General features: G+C 37.6%; 2 protein-coding genes across 3 annotated transcripts; one reads left to right on the top strand and one right to left on the bottom strand.

Moving 5' to 3' along the window:
• Positions 1 to 1,878: 1,878 nt before the first annotated feature.
• On the top strand, positions 1,879 to 6,696 carry LOC147547547 (carbamoyl phosphate synthase arginine-specific large chain, chloroplastic-like). 2 transcript variants are annotated; one of them, XM_086666868.1, is made up of 4 exons: positions 1,879 to 2,272; positions 2,388 to 3,797; positions 4,005 to 4,697; positions 4,901 to 6,696. In XM_086666868.1, the coding sequence occupies exons 2-4, from the start codon at positions 2,424 to 2,426 to the stop codon at positions 6,443 to 6,445; spliced, it is 3,612 nt and encodes a 1,203-aa protein (XP_086522994.1). In that variant the 5' UTR covers positions 1,879 to 2,272; positions 2,388 to 2,423; the 3' UTR covers positions 6,446 to 6,696. The 2 variants fall into 2 exon arrangements, with proteins under 2 accessions (XP_086522994.1, XP_086522993.1); XM_086666867.1 differs by having other exon boundaries at positions 1,970 to 2,276.
• A 4,836-nt stretch (positions 6,697 to 11,532) lies between these two features.
• LOC147547546 (carbamoyl phosphate synthase arginine-specific large chain, chloroplastic-like) lies at positions 11,533 to 16,155 on the bottom strand. Its single transcript, XM_086666866.1, has 4 exons — positions 15,824 to 16,155; positions 14,319 to 15,711; positions 13,500 to 14,192; positions 11,533 to 13,313 (listed from the first exon to the last, which is right to left on the bottom strand). Exons 2-4 carry the CDS (start codon positions 15,687 to 15,689, stop codon positions 11,769 to 11,771), a joined length of 3,609 nt encoding a protein of 1,202 aa, XP_086522992.1. The 5' UTR covers positions 15,690 to 15,711; positions 15,824 to 16,155; the 3' UTR covers positions 11,533 to 11,768.
• Between the last annotated feature and the right edge of the window lie 2,556 nt (positions 16,156 to 18,711).

Below are 18,711 nucleotides of genomic sequence, written 5' to 3'. Positions count from 1 at the left end.
TCGTGAGAATTTTTGCAAGGATTGTCGCATCTTGTCAGTACCTCCTCAAAAAGAAAAAAAAAAGGAAATAGGGAAGTGAATTTGAAGGTGCGGGCTGGAATATGCTGTTGCGGCAGTGAAGTTCTAATGAAAATGGGTGTGATGATGAAGGGAAGGAAAAGGTCACTTAGGAAAAGGATGTGATGATGAACCTTGTTCTTTTTCCGTTGTTTTTGGTTATTTTGTAAAAGGACCAAACATAAGTAGGGTGATGAGATGGATGAATCCTAAACTCTCTTCTAAGTAGGTTAGAACACTTACAATTGGAATCCAATCTAACTCTTCCTCTAGTAGAGAGTATATCGAATTTTATATACAGGATTTCTAGTTTTGGTCATTATAATATAACTTTTGATTATACCATGTAAATTGGTTACGTATCAAAAAAACACTAAAGAATCGAAACCCCTAAAAATCAAACGATTCCATATTGATAATCAATTTAAAATTTCAAACAAAATTATTTTCTGATTAAACAAAATTCTAGGTATCAAAAAAGAAATCAATACACAAGATTATAAATTAACACAAAATATCGGTTAAAAAACATTCATTGAAAACATTAATTCATAATATCCAAAATTTCTAGAATAAATCAATCAAAGCAAGAAGTGAGACAAACAAAAATCATATTATCTCAAGATTTGAAAATCAAAAATAACAAACACTACCTAGTATCAAGGAAACTTTAACTTATGATAGTAGAGTAATGGCAGAAGATGAAGTTTGTGTTAGAATGAGAAATATGTAACTAAATATATCATCATGGACAGAGAGTTAGTTAAGTACAACCTCTTAATGGGTGTTAGAAAATTATTTCCCCCTTTTGTTCTTGGCATGGAATAAATTGTGTTAGGAGTAATGCTAGAAGAGGCTACAGGTCAAAACCTACTCAAGGCTTATACACTAACTTTTTTAAATCTCGATATACAATTAGTTGATTCATGTTTACGTCTTGGGGTAAGTAGACTTTTGTAGTTTCTTTTATCATATATTCCTTTTTGTTTTTCCTCAGTCACCCCTAGAATTGTTGTAGTCACGTTCGATTTCCAAGGGAAGAGCCGATGGTGTATCAAATAACACTCGATAAAATGAGACATTGTATCTAAAGATAGTTCCATTCTCATCAAAAAAAATCTAAAGATAGTTCCAAAATGCACAAGGGTCAATAATTGTACTACTGCAAAATCCTGGAGGTAACAATGGAAAGTGGAAGTGGAGTTCGTTGTTATTAAATTTGGGTTATTAAAGGTACAAATAATAAGTTTGTCGGACTATAGGCCTCTTTCATTACTGTTTAACTTAGACGATTATCGTGCTTATCACATCTTGATTGTGTATCAATGTCATGTAATGATTAACGTAAATCGTAGTCCATATTCAACCAAAAAAAAATAATTGTACTACTACTAGATTTTACAAATGAAAAAGGATCAAACCATTTATGGTACAACATGAGGGGTTTGAGTGTTATGTAGTTTTTGTTATGTAAGGTGCTACTTTGTTCATATGCAAAGCCATAGGAATTTCGAGAGATGCATTTTCCTCTGCATTGCTTTGAATGAGAATCTGGTAGCTACTCATTTTAGTGGCATTCACAAAACGGCCAGCCTCAAAGACTGAACAATATTCAAATAGGAAATATATTTCTATTAGTGGTAATAACTTAATGTGAAGTCTGGCATGGGGAGCTCTCATAAATGGCAACAAGATTGAGGTTTTCATAAGCCTCCACACTCCTGTTGTCATCGCCGACGACACGGTCCGGCCACGTCACGACACGACTCGTTCATGGGCGTAGAAAGTAGTTATGTGGCATGTCGACACGACACGATTATCGTAACACAACTATGTTTTCAGATTGTAGTAGTACTTATCTGTTTTTTATGTTTTCCTGTTTTAGATATGAAATATGACTTATTATCCGAACGAACTCAACTCTAAGTTTCAGAATATTTATTTTTATTCTTACTCTATGTTTGATTTGTCTGACTAGCCAATTTGGTTTGACCTTCCTCCACAGTTGAGTTTAAAGGATTCACAATGATAAAAAAGAAACATTTCCTTTATTTGGCACCACTTTTATTGTTCCACTTTCACCCCACCGTGGTCCTGATGCATATTCCTGTTTCTCTCTCTCTCTCCTCTTTCCATCCAATTGCTTTATTAATTTATCATACTCATAAACCCTAAAACAGAAGAAGCATTCTTCCTCAACCCAGAAGGTCAGAAGGTCGGTAAGTAAAATACTCCATATGTTTTTTGGTTTAAAAATGAGATCTTTTCTTCAATAATAACCTAACATGATTTGGGTTGTTTTTGTTTATGGTTTTGATTTTGATTTTCAGTGAAGGTAGAAGAAGAGATAAAAGAGAGTGAAAAAGATGGGTTTTTGCATGAACCCTTGTGCTGAAAGCTTCTCAGCTAGGTTATCTTCTTCAAATTTTAATTTGTCGAAATCGAAATCAAAATCTTCTCCTGCTATTCACTTTTTATTGTATTCAAACAAAACTGGAACAACAAAAAGGAACAGTCTTTCAGCTTTAAACCTCCATTTACAGAGACCATTTGGTCGTTCAATTAAACCAGGAAACCTAGCTGGTTTAATCCAATGTAAGAACAATGGAACTATTACCACAAATGATGATTTGGGTACTCCCCAATTTCATGGAGGATCTACTCCTGTTGGAAAGAGAACTGATTTGAAGAAGATTATGATACTTGGGGCAGGACCAATTGTGATTGGTCAAGCTTGTGAGTTTGATTACTCAGGAACTCAGGCTTGTAAGGCTTTAAAAGAAGAAGGTTATGAAGTTATTCTTATAAACTCAAATCCTGCAACAATCATGACCGATCCCGATTTAGCCGATAAGACTTATATTGCTCCAATGACACCAGAGTTAGTCGAACAAGTCCTTGAGAAGGAGAGACCTGATGCTCTTTTACCCACAATGGGTGGGCAGACAGCTCTTAATCTTGCTGTAGCTTTAGCTGAAAGTGGGGCTCTTGAAAAATACGGGGTGGAGTTGATAGGAGCCAAGCTTGAGGCGATCAAAAAAGCCGAGGATAGAGATTTGTTTAAGCAAGCAATGAAGAATATTGGAATAAAGACGCCTCCTTCGGGTATCGGTAATAGTTTAGAAGAGTGTTTAGACATAGCTAGTTCTATTGGAGACTTCCCTTTGATTATTCGACCTGCTTTCACTTTGGGTGGGACTGGAGGTGGAATTGCTTATAACAAAGAGGAGTTTGAAACGATTTGTAAGTCTGGTCTTGCTGCTAGCTTGACATCACAGGTTCTTGTGGAGAAGTCTCTGTTGGGATGGAAGGAATATGAGCTTGAGGTTATGAGAGATTTGGCAGATAATGTGGTAATAATATGTTCAATTGAGAACATTGATCCAATGGGAGTTCACACTGGAGATTCAATAACAGTAGCACCAGCTCAAACTCTAACTGATAAAGAGTATCAAAGGCTTAGAGATTACTCAATTGCAATCATTAGAGAAATCGGTGTTGAATGTGGGGGATCGAATGTTCAGTTTGCTGTTAATCCAGAAGATGGTGAGGTTATGGTAATTGAGATGAATCCTCGGGTATCAAGATCATCGGCTTTGGCTTCGAAGGCTACTGGATTTCCAATTGCGAAGATGGCTGCCAAGTTATCAGTTGGTTATACCTTGGATCAGATCCCAAACGACATCACAAGGAAAACTCCTGCTAGTTTTGAGCCGTCCATCGATTATGTGGTGACCAAGGCGAGTTTTCTTTTTGTTCTTCTTCTTCTTTCTCTGTTTCAATTGTTGTTTTTCTTACATGTTTTTTTTATCTCCATACATAGTTTAGTCATTCAGAACAGGAGAAGCACACCCTTGACTTTGAGTTTCATACTTTCAGAGTTTCCCGCTATCTAGTTGCGTCTATTCTTACTGTGGCATATGTTTTGGTTCTCTATCAATATGCAGATTCCTCGGTTTGCTTTTGAAAAGTTCCCTGGTTCTCAGCCAATACTGACAACCCAGATGAAGTCAGTTGGTGAATCCATGGCAATGGGCCGTACATTCCAAGAATCATTCCAGAAAGCAGTTAGGTCCTTGGAGTGTGGATACTCTGGTTGGGGTTGTGCTCAAATCAAGGAGCTTGAGTGGGATTTTGACCAGTTAAAGTACGGGCTTAGGGTCCCAAGTCCAGAACGTATACATACCATATATGCAGCAATGAAGAAGGGGATGAATGTGGATGAGATCCATGAGTTGAGTTTCGTCGATAAATGGTTTCTCACACAGCTCCGAGAGCTAGTTGACGTGGAACAATACCTCTCAGCTCAAGCCTTATCTGAACTAACTAAAGACGACATGTATGAAGTGAAAAAGAGAGGCTTTAGTGATAAGCAGATTGCCTTTGCAACGAAATCTTCTGAGAAAGAAGTAAGGGTAAAAAGGTTGTCTCTAGGGGTAACTCCAGCTTATAAGAGAGTTGATACATGTGCCGCGGAGTTTGAAGCCAATACCCCATATATGTACTCGTCCTATGATTACGAGTGTGAATCTGAACCTACCCAAACGAAGAAGGTTTTGATATTGGGTGGAGGACCAAACCGAATAGGTCAGGGTATAGAGTTCGACTACTGCTGCTGCCATACTTCCTTTGCCCTTCAGGTTTGTCTTTCCCTTATCTTTTGGCTCTTTTTTGAATTCGAAATGAATCTGCTATATGATTTTTCGCATATGATCCAGTATTTCCCTTAAACTGAACGATCCATATATCTTGATGCTATTGTTTCCTTTCTCTTTATGATATACTAAAATAAGTGACTTATGTATCAGTACAGTAATATATACTTCTATCTGCAAATTTTCAGAAAGCTGGGTATGAGACCATCATGATGAACTCAAATCCTGAGACAGTATCAACAGATTACGACACTAGTGACCGACTTTACTTTGAACCGTTGACAGTTGAAGATGTGTTAAATGTCATTGATCTCGAACGACCTGATGGAATCATTGTACAGTTTGGAGGACAGACTCCACTTAAGTTAGCTCTCCCTATCGAGCGATACTTGAATGAGCAAAAGCTTTTATGCTCGAGTGGGTCTGGGTATGTTCGAATATGGGGAACATCTCCAGATTCAATCGACGCGGCTGAGGATAGAGAGAGATTCAATGCCATCCTCAAGGAACTCGAAATTGAACAGCCCAAAGGTGGAATTGCCAAGAGTGACTCTGACGCTCTTGCCATTGCCAAGGAAATTGGATATCCAGTTGTTGTTCGTCCTTCATATGTCTTGGGTGGACGGGCAATGGAGATCGTGTATAGTGATGATAAACTTATAAAGTACCTCGAGACTGCTGTTGAGGTTGACCCTGAACGTCCTGTCTTGATTGATAGATACCTCTCGGATGCCATTGAGATTGATGTTGATGCATTGGCCGATTCACATGGAAATGTGGTAATTGGTGGAATAATGGAACACATTGAGCAAGCTGGGGTTCATTCGGGCGACTCTGCTTGTTCATTACCCACGAAAACTATTCCATCTCCATGTTTAGAAACAATCAGGTCCTGGACTATAAAACTCGCGAAGAGATTAAATGTATGTGGGCTAATGAATTGTCAATATGCAATTTCAGCGTCAGGAGAAGTTTTCTTGCTCGAAGCAAATCCTCGTGCTTCTCGAACTGTTCCATTTGTGTCGAAAGCCATTGGTCACCCTCTAGCCAAGTATGCATCGCTTGTCATGTCAGGTAAATCGCTCCAAGACATCAATTTCACAAAAGAGATCATCCCTCGGCATATGTCAGTTAAAGAAGCTGTTCTTCCATTCGAGAAGTTCCAAGGTTGTGACGTTTTGCTCGGACCAGAAATGCGAAGTACGGGTGAAGTAATGGGTATTGATTTTGAATTCTCTTCTGCGTTCGCCAAAGCTCAGATTGCTGCTGGTCAGAAGTTACCCGTATCAGGAACTGTTTTCCTCAGCTTAAATGATCTCACAAAACCACATCTTGCTACAATAGCTCGTTCATTTTCTAGTCTTGGTTTTAAAATTGTATCGACATCTGGGACAGCCCACGTCTTAGAATTGGAAGGTATCCCTGTCGAAAGGGTACTGAAGTTGCATGAAGGAAGACCACACGCTGGTGATATGGTAGCTAATGGACAGATTCAGTTAATGGTGATAACAAGTTCGGGTGATGCTTTAGATCAGATTGATGGAAGAGAATTGAGGAGAATGGCTCTTGCTTATAAGGTACCGATTATAACAACAGTTGCTGGAGCAAAAGCTAGTGCAGAAGCTATAAAGAGTATGAAACACAGTAATGTGAAGATGATTGCTCTTCAAGATTTCTTCGATGTTGAGGTTAATTCACCAACAAACTTGCAGGCTGCTGCTTCATCGGTTTGATTACATCGTTTTCAAGTAGCCTTATCTTGGTCTACTTTACGTTGATGTTTGTTTATGGGTTCAATTTTGTACTTCGTTGTATTCAGGTTGAATGTTTTAACCGCTTATAATCTTATGTTTCCTTGTTTTCAATAAACTTCCTTGTTTTCTGTCCAAGATTAGGGTTTGGGGTTTCAAGTTTTTCTTTGAAGTGTGTTGTTACAGAATGTTAAGAACCAAATAAAGCTACAGATTTTGTTCGCATCGACAAATTCATTGTTTTACCTTTATTTATTGCTTAAATTCCATTAAAGTTTCAAGTTCACCACCTCCATTTTGTTTTGGATGATTTGGCTTTCATGTATAGAGGAAGGCTTGAGACCAATGAAGCATTATGCAAAAAATAGCTTCCCATTTTCTCTCGTCCCTTTCTTTCTATATCCAAGGATCTCTATTTTCTTATTTACAGAATGACTTCATCAAAAGAGATTGGGTTATTTAGACATTCCCCCACACCCTCACACCTCAGTTATTCAGCAAAATATTAGGACTGCACTCCCAAAATGAAAATATGTACGATGTTAACCTTTATTCTCATTTTTTTCGTTAAATTTCAGTTAAGTGGTTCACATGTCAACCACATGCGTAACTTATAACAACAATATCCTTCATGAAAAATCTAGGTTATTAGACGTTGACTCCCAACTCTTTACTGATATTAGGATTACATTCTTAAAACAAAAATATGTTTAGAGTTGACTCTCATTCTCGGTTTCGTCAAATACCAATTAAGTAGTTTGTTTGCGGTTTCGTATTCCTCTTATATTTATAGGAATTTAGAGATAGTTTTTATGATGGAAAATTCATCACAATCTGACAGCATAAGAATTAAAGATCACAAATTGCATAATGTACAAAAAGTGATCGATCCATGAATCGAAGTTAGTTTGAGCGTTTGATCCAAATAAACCAGAATATTAAGGAAAATAGGCTACCCAAACGGGTTCGACCCGTCTGGCTACATATATTAGATAAGCTACCGATTGAAAACATATAAAAAAAGGCTTACCCCACTGTCCGATTGTCGAATAAGTCTGGTTTCTTAGAGAGAGTGGAAAAGGTCTCAGATATATAATCATTATATACAAAGTGTAGTCCTCAGTTAGTTTTAGACTTGTTACTTATAATATAAAAAACGCATGCATGTCGTCGGCATGTGACCCACTTTACTGATATTTGACGGAAAAATCGAGAATGAGAGTCATTCTCATATATATTTTCATTTTAGGGGTGTAGGCCTAAAATTGCTAAATAATTGGGGTTCAATGCTAAATAATTCTAAACATTTCGTGAAGAGTGTTTTTGTTATAAGTCACGCATGTGGTTGTCACGTGAACCACTTAACTGGTAATTAACGGAAAAAAACGAAAATGGAGGCCAACGCCATACGCAACGGAAAACTAATAAAAGAGCCTTAGATCTTCGTCTAAAGACTATAGAATCGAAACTTAGAAGATTTACTATTAAATACTGAATTTTATTGATAAACTTGAATGAATAAAACAACTAATAGTCCACCCTTTATATAGCCCTAGGGTTTCAGGGTTTCCTAATCCTAATCAAATTCAAATAGCAACTCCTAAGAAAATAAAACACTGGAATAAAAGAAATCCTAAACCGAAAACAATTACTTAAAATAGGAAAACTACTAAAAAGTTCGTTTTAAGGACCTAAACGATGGAATTTGACCCTCAAAGTGCGGAAGACTATTTCGCACCATCCCTCAAAATTTCGTTCAATTCCGACACTCGTAACTTCGGTTTTGGCCGTTTAGTCTGTGACCTTTATACTTGGCCGCATCTATTTCTTCTATATATTTTTCGGCCAATTCCTCTACATCACATGTGAAACCCTAATATCGCTAAATAGATGGGGGTAGATGCTTAAATAACCCAAAGAGATTCGAAAAACTACGATAGTTGAAGGAGGAGAAATAATCTATTTCCCCATAATAGTACACTAGCAAATGTCAATAGACCGTCTGTCAATAACCCTTCTCAGCCTAAGAAAAAAGAGAAACAGAAATTTCTTCGAAAGAAATGAACAAATGAAGGAGATAACAGTTGTGGAACTTAACTAATGAAAGATAAAAGAGAGTAAAAATAGAATTATAAGGTCACAGAGTAAAAACAGAATTAGTCCTTAAAACACACACTTTAAAATGTCACGCGAGTCGAATTAAACCTCAAGTTAGATTTCATATCTGACTAAAAAATAAAACTGATTTGTCTACTCTCCAAGTGAGAAGAGAAAGAAGAAGAATGAGCAGTAAAGATGCGGATAATAACATTTTTTTTTTTTTTTTGAAGAAACTGCAATATCATTAAACTTTACTTAAGTTACATATGAGATTGTTGCAGCTGGAAGAGTCTTGCTTAAACAACCATGATCTAGAGGTTTTACGCGTTCTCGACCATTTAGCAAGTTTGTCCGCTTTTATATTAACGGATCGATTAACATACATAAACTTTACATTAACAAGAGAAGTAGTAAGACTCCTAATTTTATCCAAAACATGAACCGTTGTCCAGTGTAAGTGATATGTTCTTCGATCGTTTTGGTTCAACATGCTAATAACATTCTTGGAGTCTCCACAAAAAAATACACTTCGTTTTCCTTTATCGATGGCCCATCGAACTGCCCACAAAAGTGCCATCGACTCTCCTTCATCTATTGATCGACATCGGATGGCCTATGATAATAACATTTATGATTGACTAGCTTTTACTTCTTTTCCTTTAGACATTTGGTTGATTTTCTTTTGTTAATTTGGATAACTTCTTTACTACCTAACTGTTGCTCCTAAAGGCCCTGGGGCAGGTTAGTGGCGTGGCTGAACAAAGCTCAGTACGATATTTTATTTGGAACTCTTCGGTAATATAAGAGATAATTTTAATTTTTTATACCTAATGTAGCAGACAAGATTAGATTTCTTATATTTAGATAAATGTAAACAAGCTTAATAATTAAATATGTACTAGGGTATATCCCGTGCCCTAGGGCACGGACGCTTGTATAAATTACATGTTACGAAATTTATTGTTAAATTTCAAGTGTAATTTATTGTTAAATTTATTGTTAAATTTCAACTTGTATAAATTACATATCGATTCTATTTTGTTTCTTTTTTTTCTTAAATTAGAATTTTTAAATAGGTTTTAACCCTTGAAATTTATTTGGTTTCTTATTTTTTCTTAATTTAGAGATTTTTTTTCAATGAAGGAAAAGATTATTGTTTTTTTAATAGGTAACTTTATTTCTACGAAGGACTATATTTTAAACTTTGAGAAGGACTTCTAGACAATATCCTTAGATTTCTTATATTTAGATAAATGTAAACAAGCTTAATAATTAAATATGTATTTGGCGCTTCAAATTACATTCTATCACAAAAAAAAAAAAAGATTCTAGTTCTATACAAGCATATTTAGAAATTAATCTAATAAAAAAGAATGAAATCAATGACTATTGAATTTCAAATTCCATTATCATCAGCTAAAAAGCTAAAACTAAGGTACTTAGGTGTCGTTTGGCAACCAAAAGTAGAAGTACTTTTGCTTGTAGTAGAAGTTCTTTTGCTTTAAAAAAGTAAAAATGTTTTAAAAGTATATTTGGCAAAAATGTTACTTATAAGTAAAAAAGTCAAAAAGTTAGTTTGGTAACTCAATTTACTTTTGATAACTTTATTTTTCTTTTTCATAGAGATACTTGATTTTAATTGAATTTATTTATGATTTCCACGATTACTCATATATGCAAAGTAGTGGTGATATTGGTGGTAGTGGTGGTGCCATGAAGGTATAGTTATGGGGTGTGCTGGTGGTTGAGATTTGATGGTTGTGGTGGTGGTAGAGAGGTATGATGGTGGCAGAGGTGGTGGTGGAGGTATGATGGTGGCGATGATAGTGAAATTATGGCGGTGGTGGAAGTTTGATGGTGGAAATACGGTGATGGTTGAGATACGGTGGTGGTGATAGTGGATAAGGTATGTGAATGATAGTGACGGAGTTATGGTGGAGGTGGTACGGTGATGGTGGTAAAGGTGGTGGATAAGATATGTAGGTGGTAACGATGCAGGTATGATGGTGGTGGTGAAGGCCCTGTGGTGGTGAAGGTATGTTGGTGGTGGCGGTGAAGGACGGTGGTGGCGGTGAAGGACGGTGGTGGCGGTGAAGGTACGGTGGTGGTGGTGGCGGTGAAAGTAAGGCGGTGGTGGTGAAGGTACGGTGATGGTGGTGGTGGTGGAGCTATGAAGTAGTTATTGTCGAGGTGTGGTGGTGTATGGTGGTGGTACGAAGGTGGTGGTGGTTAAGGTGTGGTAGTGGTAGTTGAGGTAGGGTGGTGGGGGAGGTGCAATGCTTGTTGTAGTGGTGGTGAGGGTAGAATGGTATGGTAGAAGTTTAGTTGTGGTAATAGAGCGAGATAGACAAAAAAAATCGTCAAGTAAAATTCATGCATGTCTCAAAGAAAAGTTACTTTACTTTGAAGTCAAAAGCTAAAAATTTTAACTTCAAGAAAAAGTCAAATTTTAACTTAAATGAAGTCAGTAATTCTTGCGTACCAAACTAACTTTTTAACTTTTCTACTTAAATAAGTAAAAAAGTAACTTATTTTAGTGTTGCCAAACGACACCTTACTTTGAGCTATTTGGAAAAGAGAAAAGAAAATTGAAGGAAAAAATATTGAACTCGTGGCCTCGAGCCTGTAACCAGCTACATTCAACCTCGACCGACTGAGGGAGCACGTTTGACCTAGCAGCCTTAGCTCAACCAAACAACAACTCTGGTCGAGTTGCTGCTCTGTCCGGTCAAACAACAACTCTGGCTGACCAAACTTGGGCCGACCAAGTGCAAGCTTGGCCGAGCTAACCCTTCTTCACAACCTAGCTTCCTCTCTCCACCTCACTCCAATCCTAGAAATTTCATGGAGAAGAATGTATGACCAGCTGCTCACTCTTCTTGTTTTCCTTTTTCTAACTTTGTAAGATGCCCATAGCCTTGGTTGCTTGGAGGGCATGAGAAAAATGTGTGATATCACACTCAAAACTATGAACAAAATTTGCAGCTTTATTTAGTTCTTAACATTTTGTAATATCACATTTCAAACTAAAAGAAAAACTTGATACCCTAAACCCTAATCTTGGACAACAGATGAGGAAGATCATCAAAAACAAGGAATGATAAGATTATATGTGGTTAAAACATGCAAATACAACAAAGTACAAAACCGAAAAAACTGATCAAAGAAAAGTAGACCAAGGGATAAACTACTCGTAACGAACTAATCAAACTGATGAAGCAGCAGGCTGCAAGTTTGTCGGTGAATCAACCTCAACATGGAAAAAATCTTGAAGAGCAATCATCTTCACATTACTGTGTTTCATGCTCTTTATAGCTTCTGCATTAGCTTTTGCTCCAGCAACTGTTGTTATAATCGGTACCTTATAAGCAAGAGCCATTTTCCTCAATTCTCTTCCATCTATCTGATCCAACGCGTCGCCCGAACTAGTTATCACCATTAACTGAATCTGTCCATTAGCTACCATATCGCTAGCGTGTGGTCTTCCTTCATGCAACTTCAGTACCCTTTCGACAGGGATACCTTCCAATTCTAAGACGTGGGCTGTCCCAGAGGTCGATACAATTTTGAAACCAAGACTAGAAAACGAACGAGCTATGCTAGCAAGATGTGGTTTTGTAACATCGTTTAAGCTGAGAAAAACAGTTCCAGATATGGGTAACTTCTGACCAGCAGCAATCTGAGCTTTGGCGAATGCAGAAGAGAATTCAAAATCAATACCCATTACTTCACCTGTGCTTCGCATTTCTGGTCCGAGTAAAACATCACAACCTTGGAACTTTTCGAATGGAAGAACAGCTTCTTTAACTGACATATGCCGAGGAATAATCTCTTTTGTGAAATTGAGGTCCTGAAGAGATTTACCTGACATGACAAGTGATGCATACTTGGCTAAAGGATGACCAATTGCTTTCGACACAAATGGGACAGTTCGAGAAGCACGAGGATTTGCTTCGAGCAAGAAAACTTCTCCTGATCCTGAAATTGCGTACTGACAGTTCATTAGCCCACACACGTTTAATCTTTTCGCTAGTTTTATAGTCCAGGATCTGATTGTTTCTAAACATGGAGAAGGAATAGTTTTTGTGGGTAGTGAACAAGCAGAGTCGCCTGAATGAACCCCAGCTTGCTCGATATGTTCCACTATTCCACCGATGACCACATTTCCATGTGAATCGGCCAATGCATCAACATCAATCTCAATGGCATCTGAGAGGTATCTATCAATCAAGACAGGACGTTCGGGATCAACCTCAACAGCAGTCTCAAGGTATTTTACAAGTTTATCATCACTATAGACGATTTCCATTGCCCGTCCACCCAAGACATATGAAGGACGAACGACAACTGGGTATCCAATTTCTTTGGCAATGGCGAGAGCATCAGAGTCACTCTTGGCTATTCCACCTTTGGGCTGTTCGATCTCAAGTTCCTTGAGGATTGCATTGAATCTCTCTCTATCCTCAGCCGCGTCGATTGAATCGGGAGATGTTCCCCATATTCGAACATACCCAGACCCACTGGAACATAAAAGCTTTTGCTCGTTTAAGTATTGCTCGATTGGGAGAGCTAACTTAAGTGGAGTCTGACCTCCAAACTGTACAATGATTCCGTCGGGTCGTTCAAGATCAATAACATTCAAAACATCTTCAACTGTCAACGGCTCAAAATAAAGTCGGTCACTAGTGTCATAATCTGTTGATACTGTCTCAGGATTTGAATTCATCATGATGGTCTCGTACCCAGCTTTCTGAAATTATGCAGACATAATATAAGTGGAGCATAAAGAGAAAAGTAATAGCATCAAGATATAACGCCAGATCATTCAGTTTAAAAGATGTTTTGGGTCAAATACTGAAATGCGAAAAATCATACAGCAGTCAGCAGATTCATTTCAAATTCAAAAAAAGAGCCAAAAGATAAGGGAAAGACAAACCTGAAGGGCAAAGGAAGTATGGCAGCAGCAGTAGTCGAACTCTATACCCTGACCTATTCGGTTTGGCCCTCCACCCAATATCAAAACCTTCTTCGTTTGGGTAGGTTCAGATTCACACTCGTAATCATAGGACGAGTACATATATGGGGTATTGGCTTCAAACTCAGCGGCACATGTATCAACTCTCTTATAAGCTGGACTTACCCCAAGAGACAACCTTTTTAGCCTTACTTCTTTCTCAGAAGACTTAGTTGCAAAGGCAATCTGCTTATCACTAAAGCCTCTCTTTTTCACTTCATACATGTCGTCTTTAGTTAGTTCAGATAAGGCTTGAGCCGAGAGGTATTGTTCCACGTCAACTAGCTCTCTGAGCTGTGTGAGAAACCATTTATCGACGAAACTCAACTCATGGATCTCATCTACCTTCATCCCTTTCTTCATTGCTGCATATATGATATGAATTCTCTCTGGGCTTGGTACCCGCAGTCCGTACTTTAACTGGTCAAAATCCCACTCAAGCTCCTTGATTTGAGCACAACCCCAGCCAGAGTATCCACACTCCAAGGACCTAACTGCTTTCTGAAACGATTCTTGGAATGTACGTCCCATTGCCATGGATTCGCCAACTGACTTCATCTGGGTAGTCAGTATTGGCTGAGAGCCAGGGAATTTTTCAAAAGCAAACCTGGGAATCTGCATATCAAGACAGAAACCAAATGAATACTAAATCATTTATGAAGAAAAACAATTTCAAGCGAGACAGAGAAGAAGAAGAAGAAGAAGAAGAAGAAGAAGAAGAAGAACAGAAAGAAAACTCGCCTTGGTAACCACGTAATCGATGGACGGCTCAAAACTAGCAGGAGTTTTCCTTGTGATGTCATTTGGGATCTGATCCAATGTATAACCAACTGATAACTTGGCAGCCATTTTCGCAATTGGAAATCCAGTAGCCTTTGAAGCCAAAGCCGATGATCTTGATACCCGAGGATTCATCTCAATCACCATAACCTCACCATCTTCTGGATTAACAGCAAACTGAACATTTGATCCCCCACATTCAACACCGATTTCTCTAATGATTGCAATAGAGTAATCTCTAAGCCTTTGATATTCTTTATCAGTCAGAGTTTGAGCTGGTGCTACTGTTATCGAATCTCCAGTGTGAACTCCCATTGGATCAATGTTCTCAATTGAACATATTATTACCACATTATCTGCCAAATCTCTCATAACCTCAAGCTCATACTCTTTCCACCCCAATAGAGACTTCTCCACAAGAACCTGTGATGTCAAACTGGCAGCAAGACCAGACTTACAAATCGTTTCAAACTCCTCTTTGTTATAAGCAATCCCTCCTCCAGTCCCACCCAAAGTGAAAGCAGGTCGTATAATCAAAGGAAACTCTCCAATAGTACTAGCTATGTCTAAACACTCTTCTAAACTATTTCCGATTCCTGAAGGAGGCGTCTTAATTCCAATGTTCTTCATTGCTTGCTTAAACAAATCTCTATCCTCGGCTTTCTTAATCGCCTCAAGCTTCGCTCCGATCAATTCTACCCCGTATTTTTCTAGAGCCCCACTCTCAGCCAAAGCTACAGCTAGATTGAGAGCAGTCTGCCCACCCATTGTGGGTAAAAGGGCATCAGGTCTCTCCTTCTCAAGGACTTGTTCGACTAACTCGGGTGTCATTGGAGCAATATAAGTCTTATCAGCTAAATCGGGATCGGTCATGATTGTTGCAGGATTTGAGTTTATAAGAATAACTTCATAACCCTCTTCTTTTAAAGCCTTGCAAGCCTGAGTTCCTGAGTAATCAAACTCACAAGCTTGACCAATCACAATTGGTCCTGCCCCAAGTATCATAATCTTCTTCAAATCAGTTCTCTTTCCTACAGGAGAAGATCCTTCATGAAATTGGGGAGTACCCAAACCATCATTTGTGGTAATAGTTCCATTGTTCTTACATTGGATTGAACCAGCTAGGTTTCCTGGTTTAATTGAACGACCAAAGGGTCTCTGTAAATGGAGGTTTAAAGCTGAAAGACTGTTCCTTTTTGTTGTTCTAGTTTTGTTTGAATACAATAAAAAGTGAATAGCAGGAGAAGCTTTCGATTTTGATAAATTAAAAGCTGAAGAAGAAGATAACCTAGCTGAGAAGCTTTCAGCACAAGGGTTCATGCAAAAACCCATTTTTCAGTATCTTCTGGCTTCACTGAAAACCAAAACCATGAAAAAAAAAAACAAAAACCACCCAAATAATATTAGGTTATAATTGAAGAAAATATCTCATTCTAAAGTCAAAATGCAAGGAGGAATTTACTTACCGATGTTCTGAGCTTCTTCTGGTTGAGGAAGATTGCTTCTTCTGTTTTAGGGTTTATGAGTTTGATAAATTATTTAATCAGTAAAACCTTCAAATTCTTGGTTCTGGATGCAAATGTTGGGCCTTAGTACTACTTAAAGATCCATTTAGCCCAAGTCCTGAATAAAATTCAAAATCCATGTCTAAGAGCATCTCCAATGCAAACCTTCTAATATTTTAAAAATAACTTAGGTGTCATTTCCTAGATGGTAAATTTGTTTTTAATATCGAGTGGTCAGTTGAGATCCTCAAAAGAAATCTCAAATATTGAGTTTCTTCTTGAGATATCTCAACATTAAATGATGCCACATCGTTTTCAGGTCCAAATTGAGTGTTGTCATCGGAGAGAATCTTTTACAAAAAACTCAAAAAATCCTAGGTGTCACTTTGAGTTTTTCAATTTGAGTGTTGCATTGGAGATGCTATAAGAGCAAACTTAATAGTGGCTCTCAAATGATGGACTCTTATCCCGGTTTAGGAGTCTCTAAATATTTGAGATTTTAGTTCCATTTTTCAACTTTAAATTATTAGTTTCAAATTTAAAATTTGATCTAATTGTTGAACAAAAGAATTTTGAAAAAATTAAATAAACTTAAAACATATTTGTAGAAGAACTTACTCAAAATGATAAAAATAAATAAATTAAAATGAAAAATAATGGTGGATCCAAACTAGCGCTTTTCAATGGCTAGTTGGGAGAGACTCCTAGCCCCGACGCTAGCCGAGGTCAGGGGCTCCCCTATTGGACTTTAGGAGTTAGGGATGGGCTCCCAAAGTTTTAGATTTTGGAGCCTAGCCAAACCTCAATTGGGGTTGCTCTAACTCATTGTTTCCATATGTCTAAGTTTTTTTTTCATTCTTCGTGAACCTTGTTATTCATTAATTTGTGTTTTTAACTTCTTTTTTCTTTCGTTTGTGAGATTTTGAAATTGACCACCACTTTTATATTAGGACTACACCCTCATTTTTCTTTAACTTTTGATTTACACTCTCACATGGACGGAAAACATTAACTTCTAGTTAAATGTCAGTTGTGCAAATCACACATGTGACTCAGGACAAAAATGCCCTTATTTATAATTTTGATAGTGACCTTTCTTTTATATAGATATTAGGACTACACCCACGTTTTTCTTAAAACCTTTTATTTACACCCCCCCCCCCCCCCCCCCCTCGACGTGGATAGAAACTTTAGCTTCTAGTTAAACGTCGGTTGTGTGAATCACACATGTGAATCAGGACGAAAATGCACTTATTTACATTTTAATAACCATTTGAATATCTTCATCTTCATACTTCCATTAATCAAGTTCATCAACTACAGATCACAACCATTCCCCTTCATCGACTGTCACCACTATTGAGCATCTTAGAGAAGGGAAATGGTGGTTTGTGATTGATGAAGTAGATTAATGAAATAAAGAAGAAGGTATTGAGATGGAAACGAAAATGTAAATAATGACATTTTTGTTTTGATTCACACGTGCAATTCGCACAACTGAAATTTTACTAGAAGTTAACTTTTTCCATCTACGAAAGGGTGTAAATCAAAATGAAAGGATCAAATGAAAAACATATTGCTTTTTCCACAAGACAAATAAAAAATTGCATAAAGAGAAATGTCGCCTATTAATGTGTTTGCAAAATGTACGGGGTGAAAATATTTATTTTTCCACAAAGCAAATTGAAAGATGAATCAACCCAAATTTAAATTTTGCATCCTACTATTTTGTCAAATGCAAAAGGTAAAATTCATAATATAACGTTTTTTCCAACAACGTAATCTGAAAAATGCATAAGTCAAAATGTTATTTATCGTCTAAAGTGTGACTTAAACGCAAAGAATAAAATACATAACATATTTTATTTTCCGACGTGGCAAGTTGGAAAATGCATTAGCTAAAATTTAGTATGTACATTCAAATGCAAATAGTAAAATTCAAAACATCATGCTTTTTCACAAGACAAATTAGAAGTAGGAACCACCGAACAAAAAAACAGAGAGTTTATCAGTCCACTCTGGAATACATTAACAAAAGAAGCCCAATCTCCTAACGAAGCCGTCTGCGAGTTGTAAGTGGTTGCACCCGTAGTCACCCAACCCATTTAACTTAACATTAAACAATAACAATACGTAACGGCGTGGATGTTTTGTGTCGGAATAACACGATGGAGAGAGAAAAAATTATCGTAAATTAACTCATTAATATAAGTAGAGAGAAACAATAAGGAAAGAGTAAGATAAAGGTTACGTCAATGCATGGACATCCCGTGTCTGGAACACAAAGGGCACTCTGTGTTCGTCGCATTCCCAGTGTTTAACACATACCGACTCGTGACTTTCTGTGTTCTCGTGCTCGAAGTGTCGTGTTAGACCAATTGGTGTCGTTCCGGTCAGGGCAAAAGTTCAAACCGTGTTGGCATGCTCGGCGTGCCAACTGAGCCAGACTCACACCACTATACACATAATTGCCCTAATATCTTCACTTCACATAGATAACATGCTTGTGTATCCGTCAAATGAACCTCTTAAATAACACAAGGGGTGGGAATCGTGCGGGTATGTGCGCCCACGGATAAAAACACTTCGAGCTCGGGCTGGTCGGGTAAATCTTCTCTTTGGCTATTAGAACAACTCCAAGGAGGTCCGGGCTTCATTTTTGGCCTTAGTAATAGATCTTAGAAATCCATCATCTAACGACATACGTTCTCTCCGCCTTATTAAAGATTTAAAGTGGATTTCTTCTTTTAAGCTTCCTAATGGACCACAAACGGACGAATATATATGAGAACCCATCGGACTTGCCCTATCGGACTCGGGTGCGGGTGGAAGGTCGGGCAAGGGTTTTT

Source organism: Eschscholzia californica, unplaced genomic scaffold, assembly GCF_041429995.1.
Source record: "Eschscholzia californica isolate CP2 unplaced genomic scaffold, dmEscCali1.0.p SCAF_3, whole genome shotgun sequence".
Lineage (NCBI taxonomy): Eukaryota > Viridiplantae > Streptophyta > Magnoliopsida > Ranunculales > Papaveraceae > Eschscholzia > Eschscholzia californica.
Note: the sequence above shows the minus strand (reverse complement) of the source record. Positions and strands in the feature narration are given on the sequence as shown.

What these genes read in the sequence shown, in the direction of transcription:
- LOC147547547 (XM_086666868.1), top strand. Translation starts at nt 2,424, where the DNA reads ATGGGTTTTTGCATGAACCCTTGTGCTGAAAGCTTCTCAGCTAGGTTA. An exon ending in TCGATTATGTGGTGACCAAG is followed by an intron (nt 3,798 to 4,004) that starts GCGAGTTTTCTT and finishes ATCAATATGCAG; the next exon opens with ATTCCTCGGTTTGCTTTTGA. An exon ending in ATACTTCCTTTGCCCTTCAG is followed by an intron (nt 4,698 to 4,900) that starts GTTTGTCTTTCC and finishes GCAAATTTTCAG; the next exon opens with AAAGCTGGGTATGAGACCAT.
- LOC147547546 (XM_086666866.1), bottom strand. Translation starts at nt 15,689, where the DNA reads ATGGGTTTTTGCATGAACCCTTGTGCTGAAAGCTTCTCAGCTAGGTTA. An exon ending in TCGATTACGTGGTTACCAAG is followed by an intron (nt 14,193 to 14,318) that starts GCGAGTTTTCTT and finishes CTTGATATGCAG; the next exon opens with ATTCCCAGGTTTGCTTTTGA. An exon ending in ATACTTCCTTTGCCCTTCAG is followed by an intron (nt 13,314 to 13,499) that starts GTTTGTCTTTCC and finishes GCATAATTTCAG; the next exon opens with AAAGCTGGGTACGAGACCAT.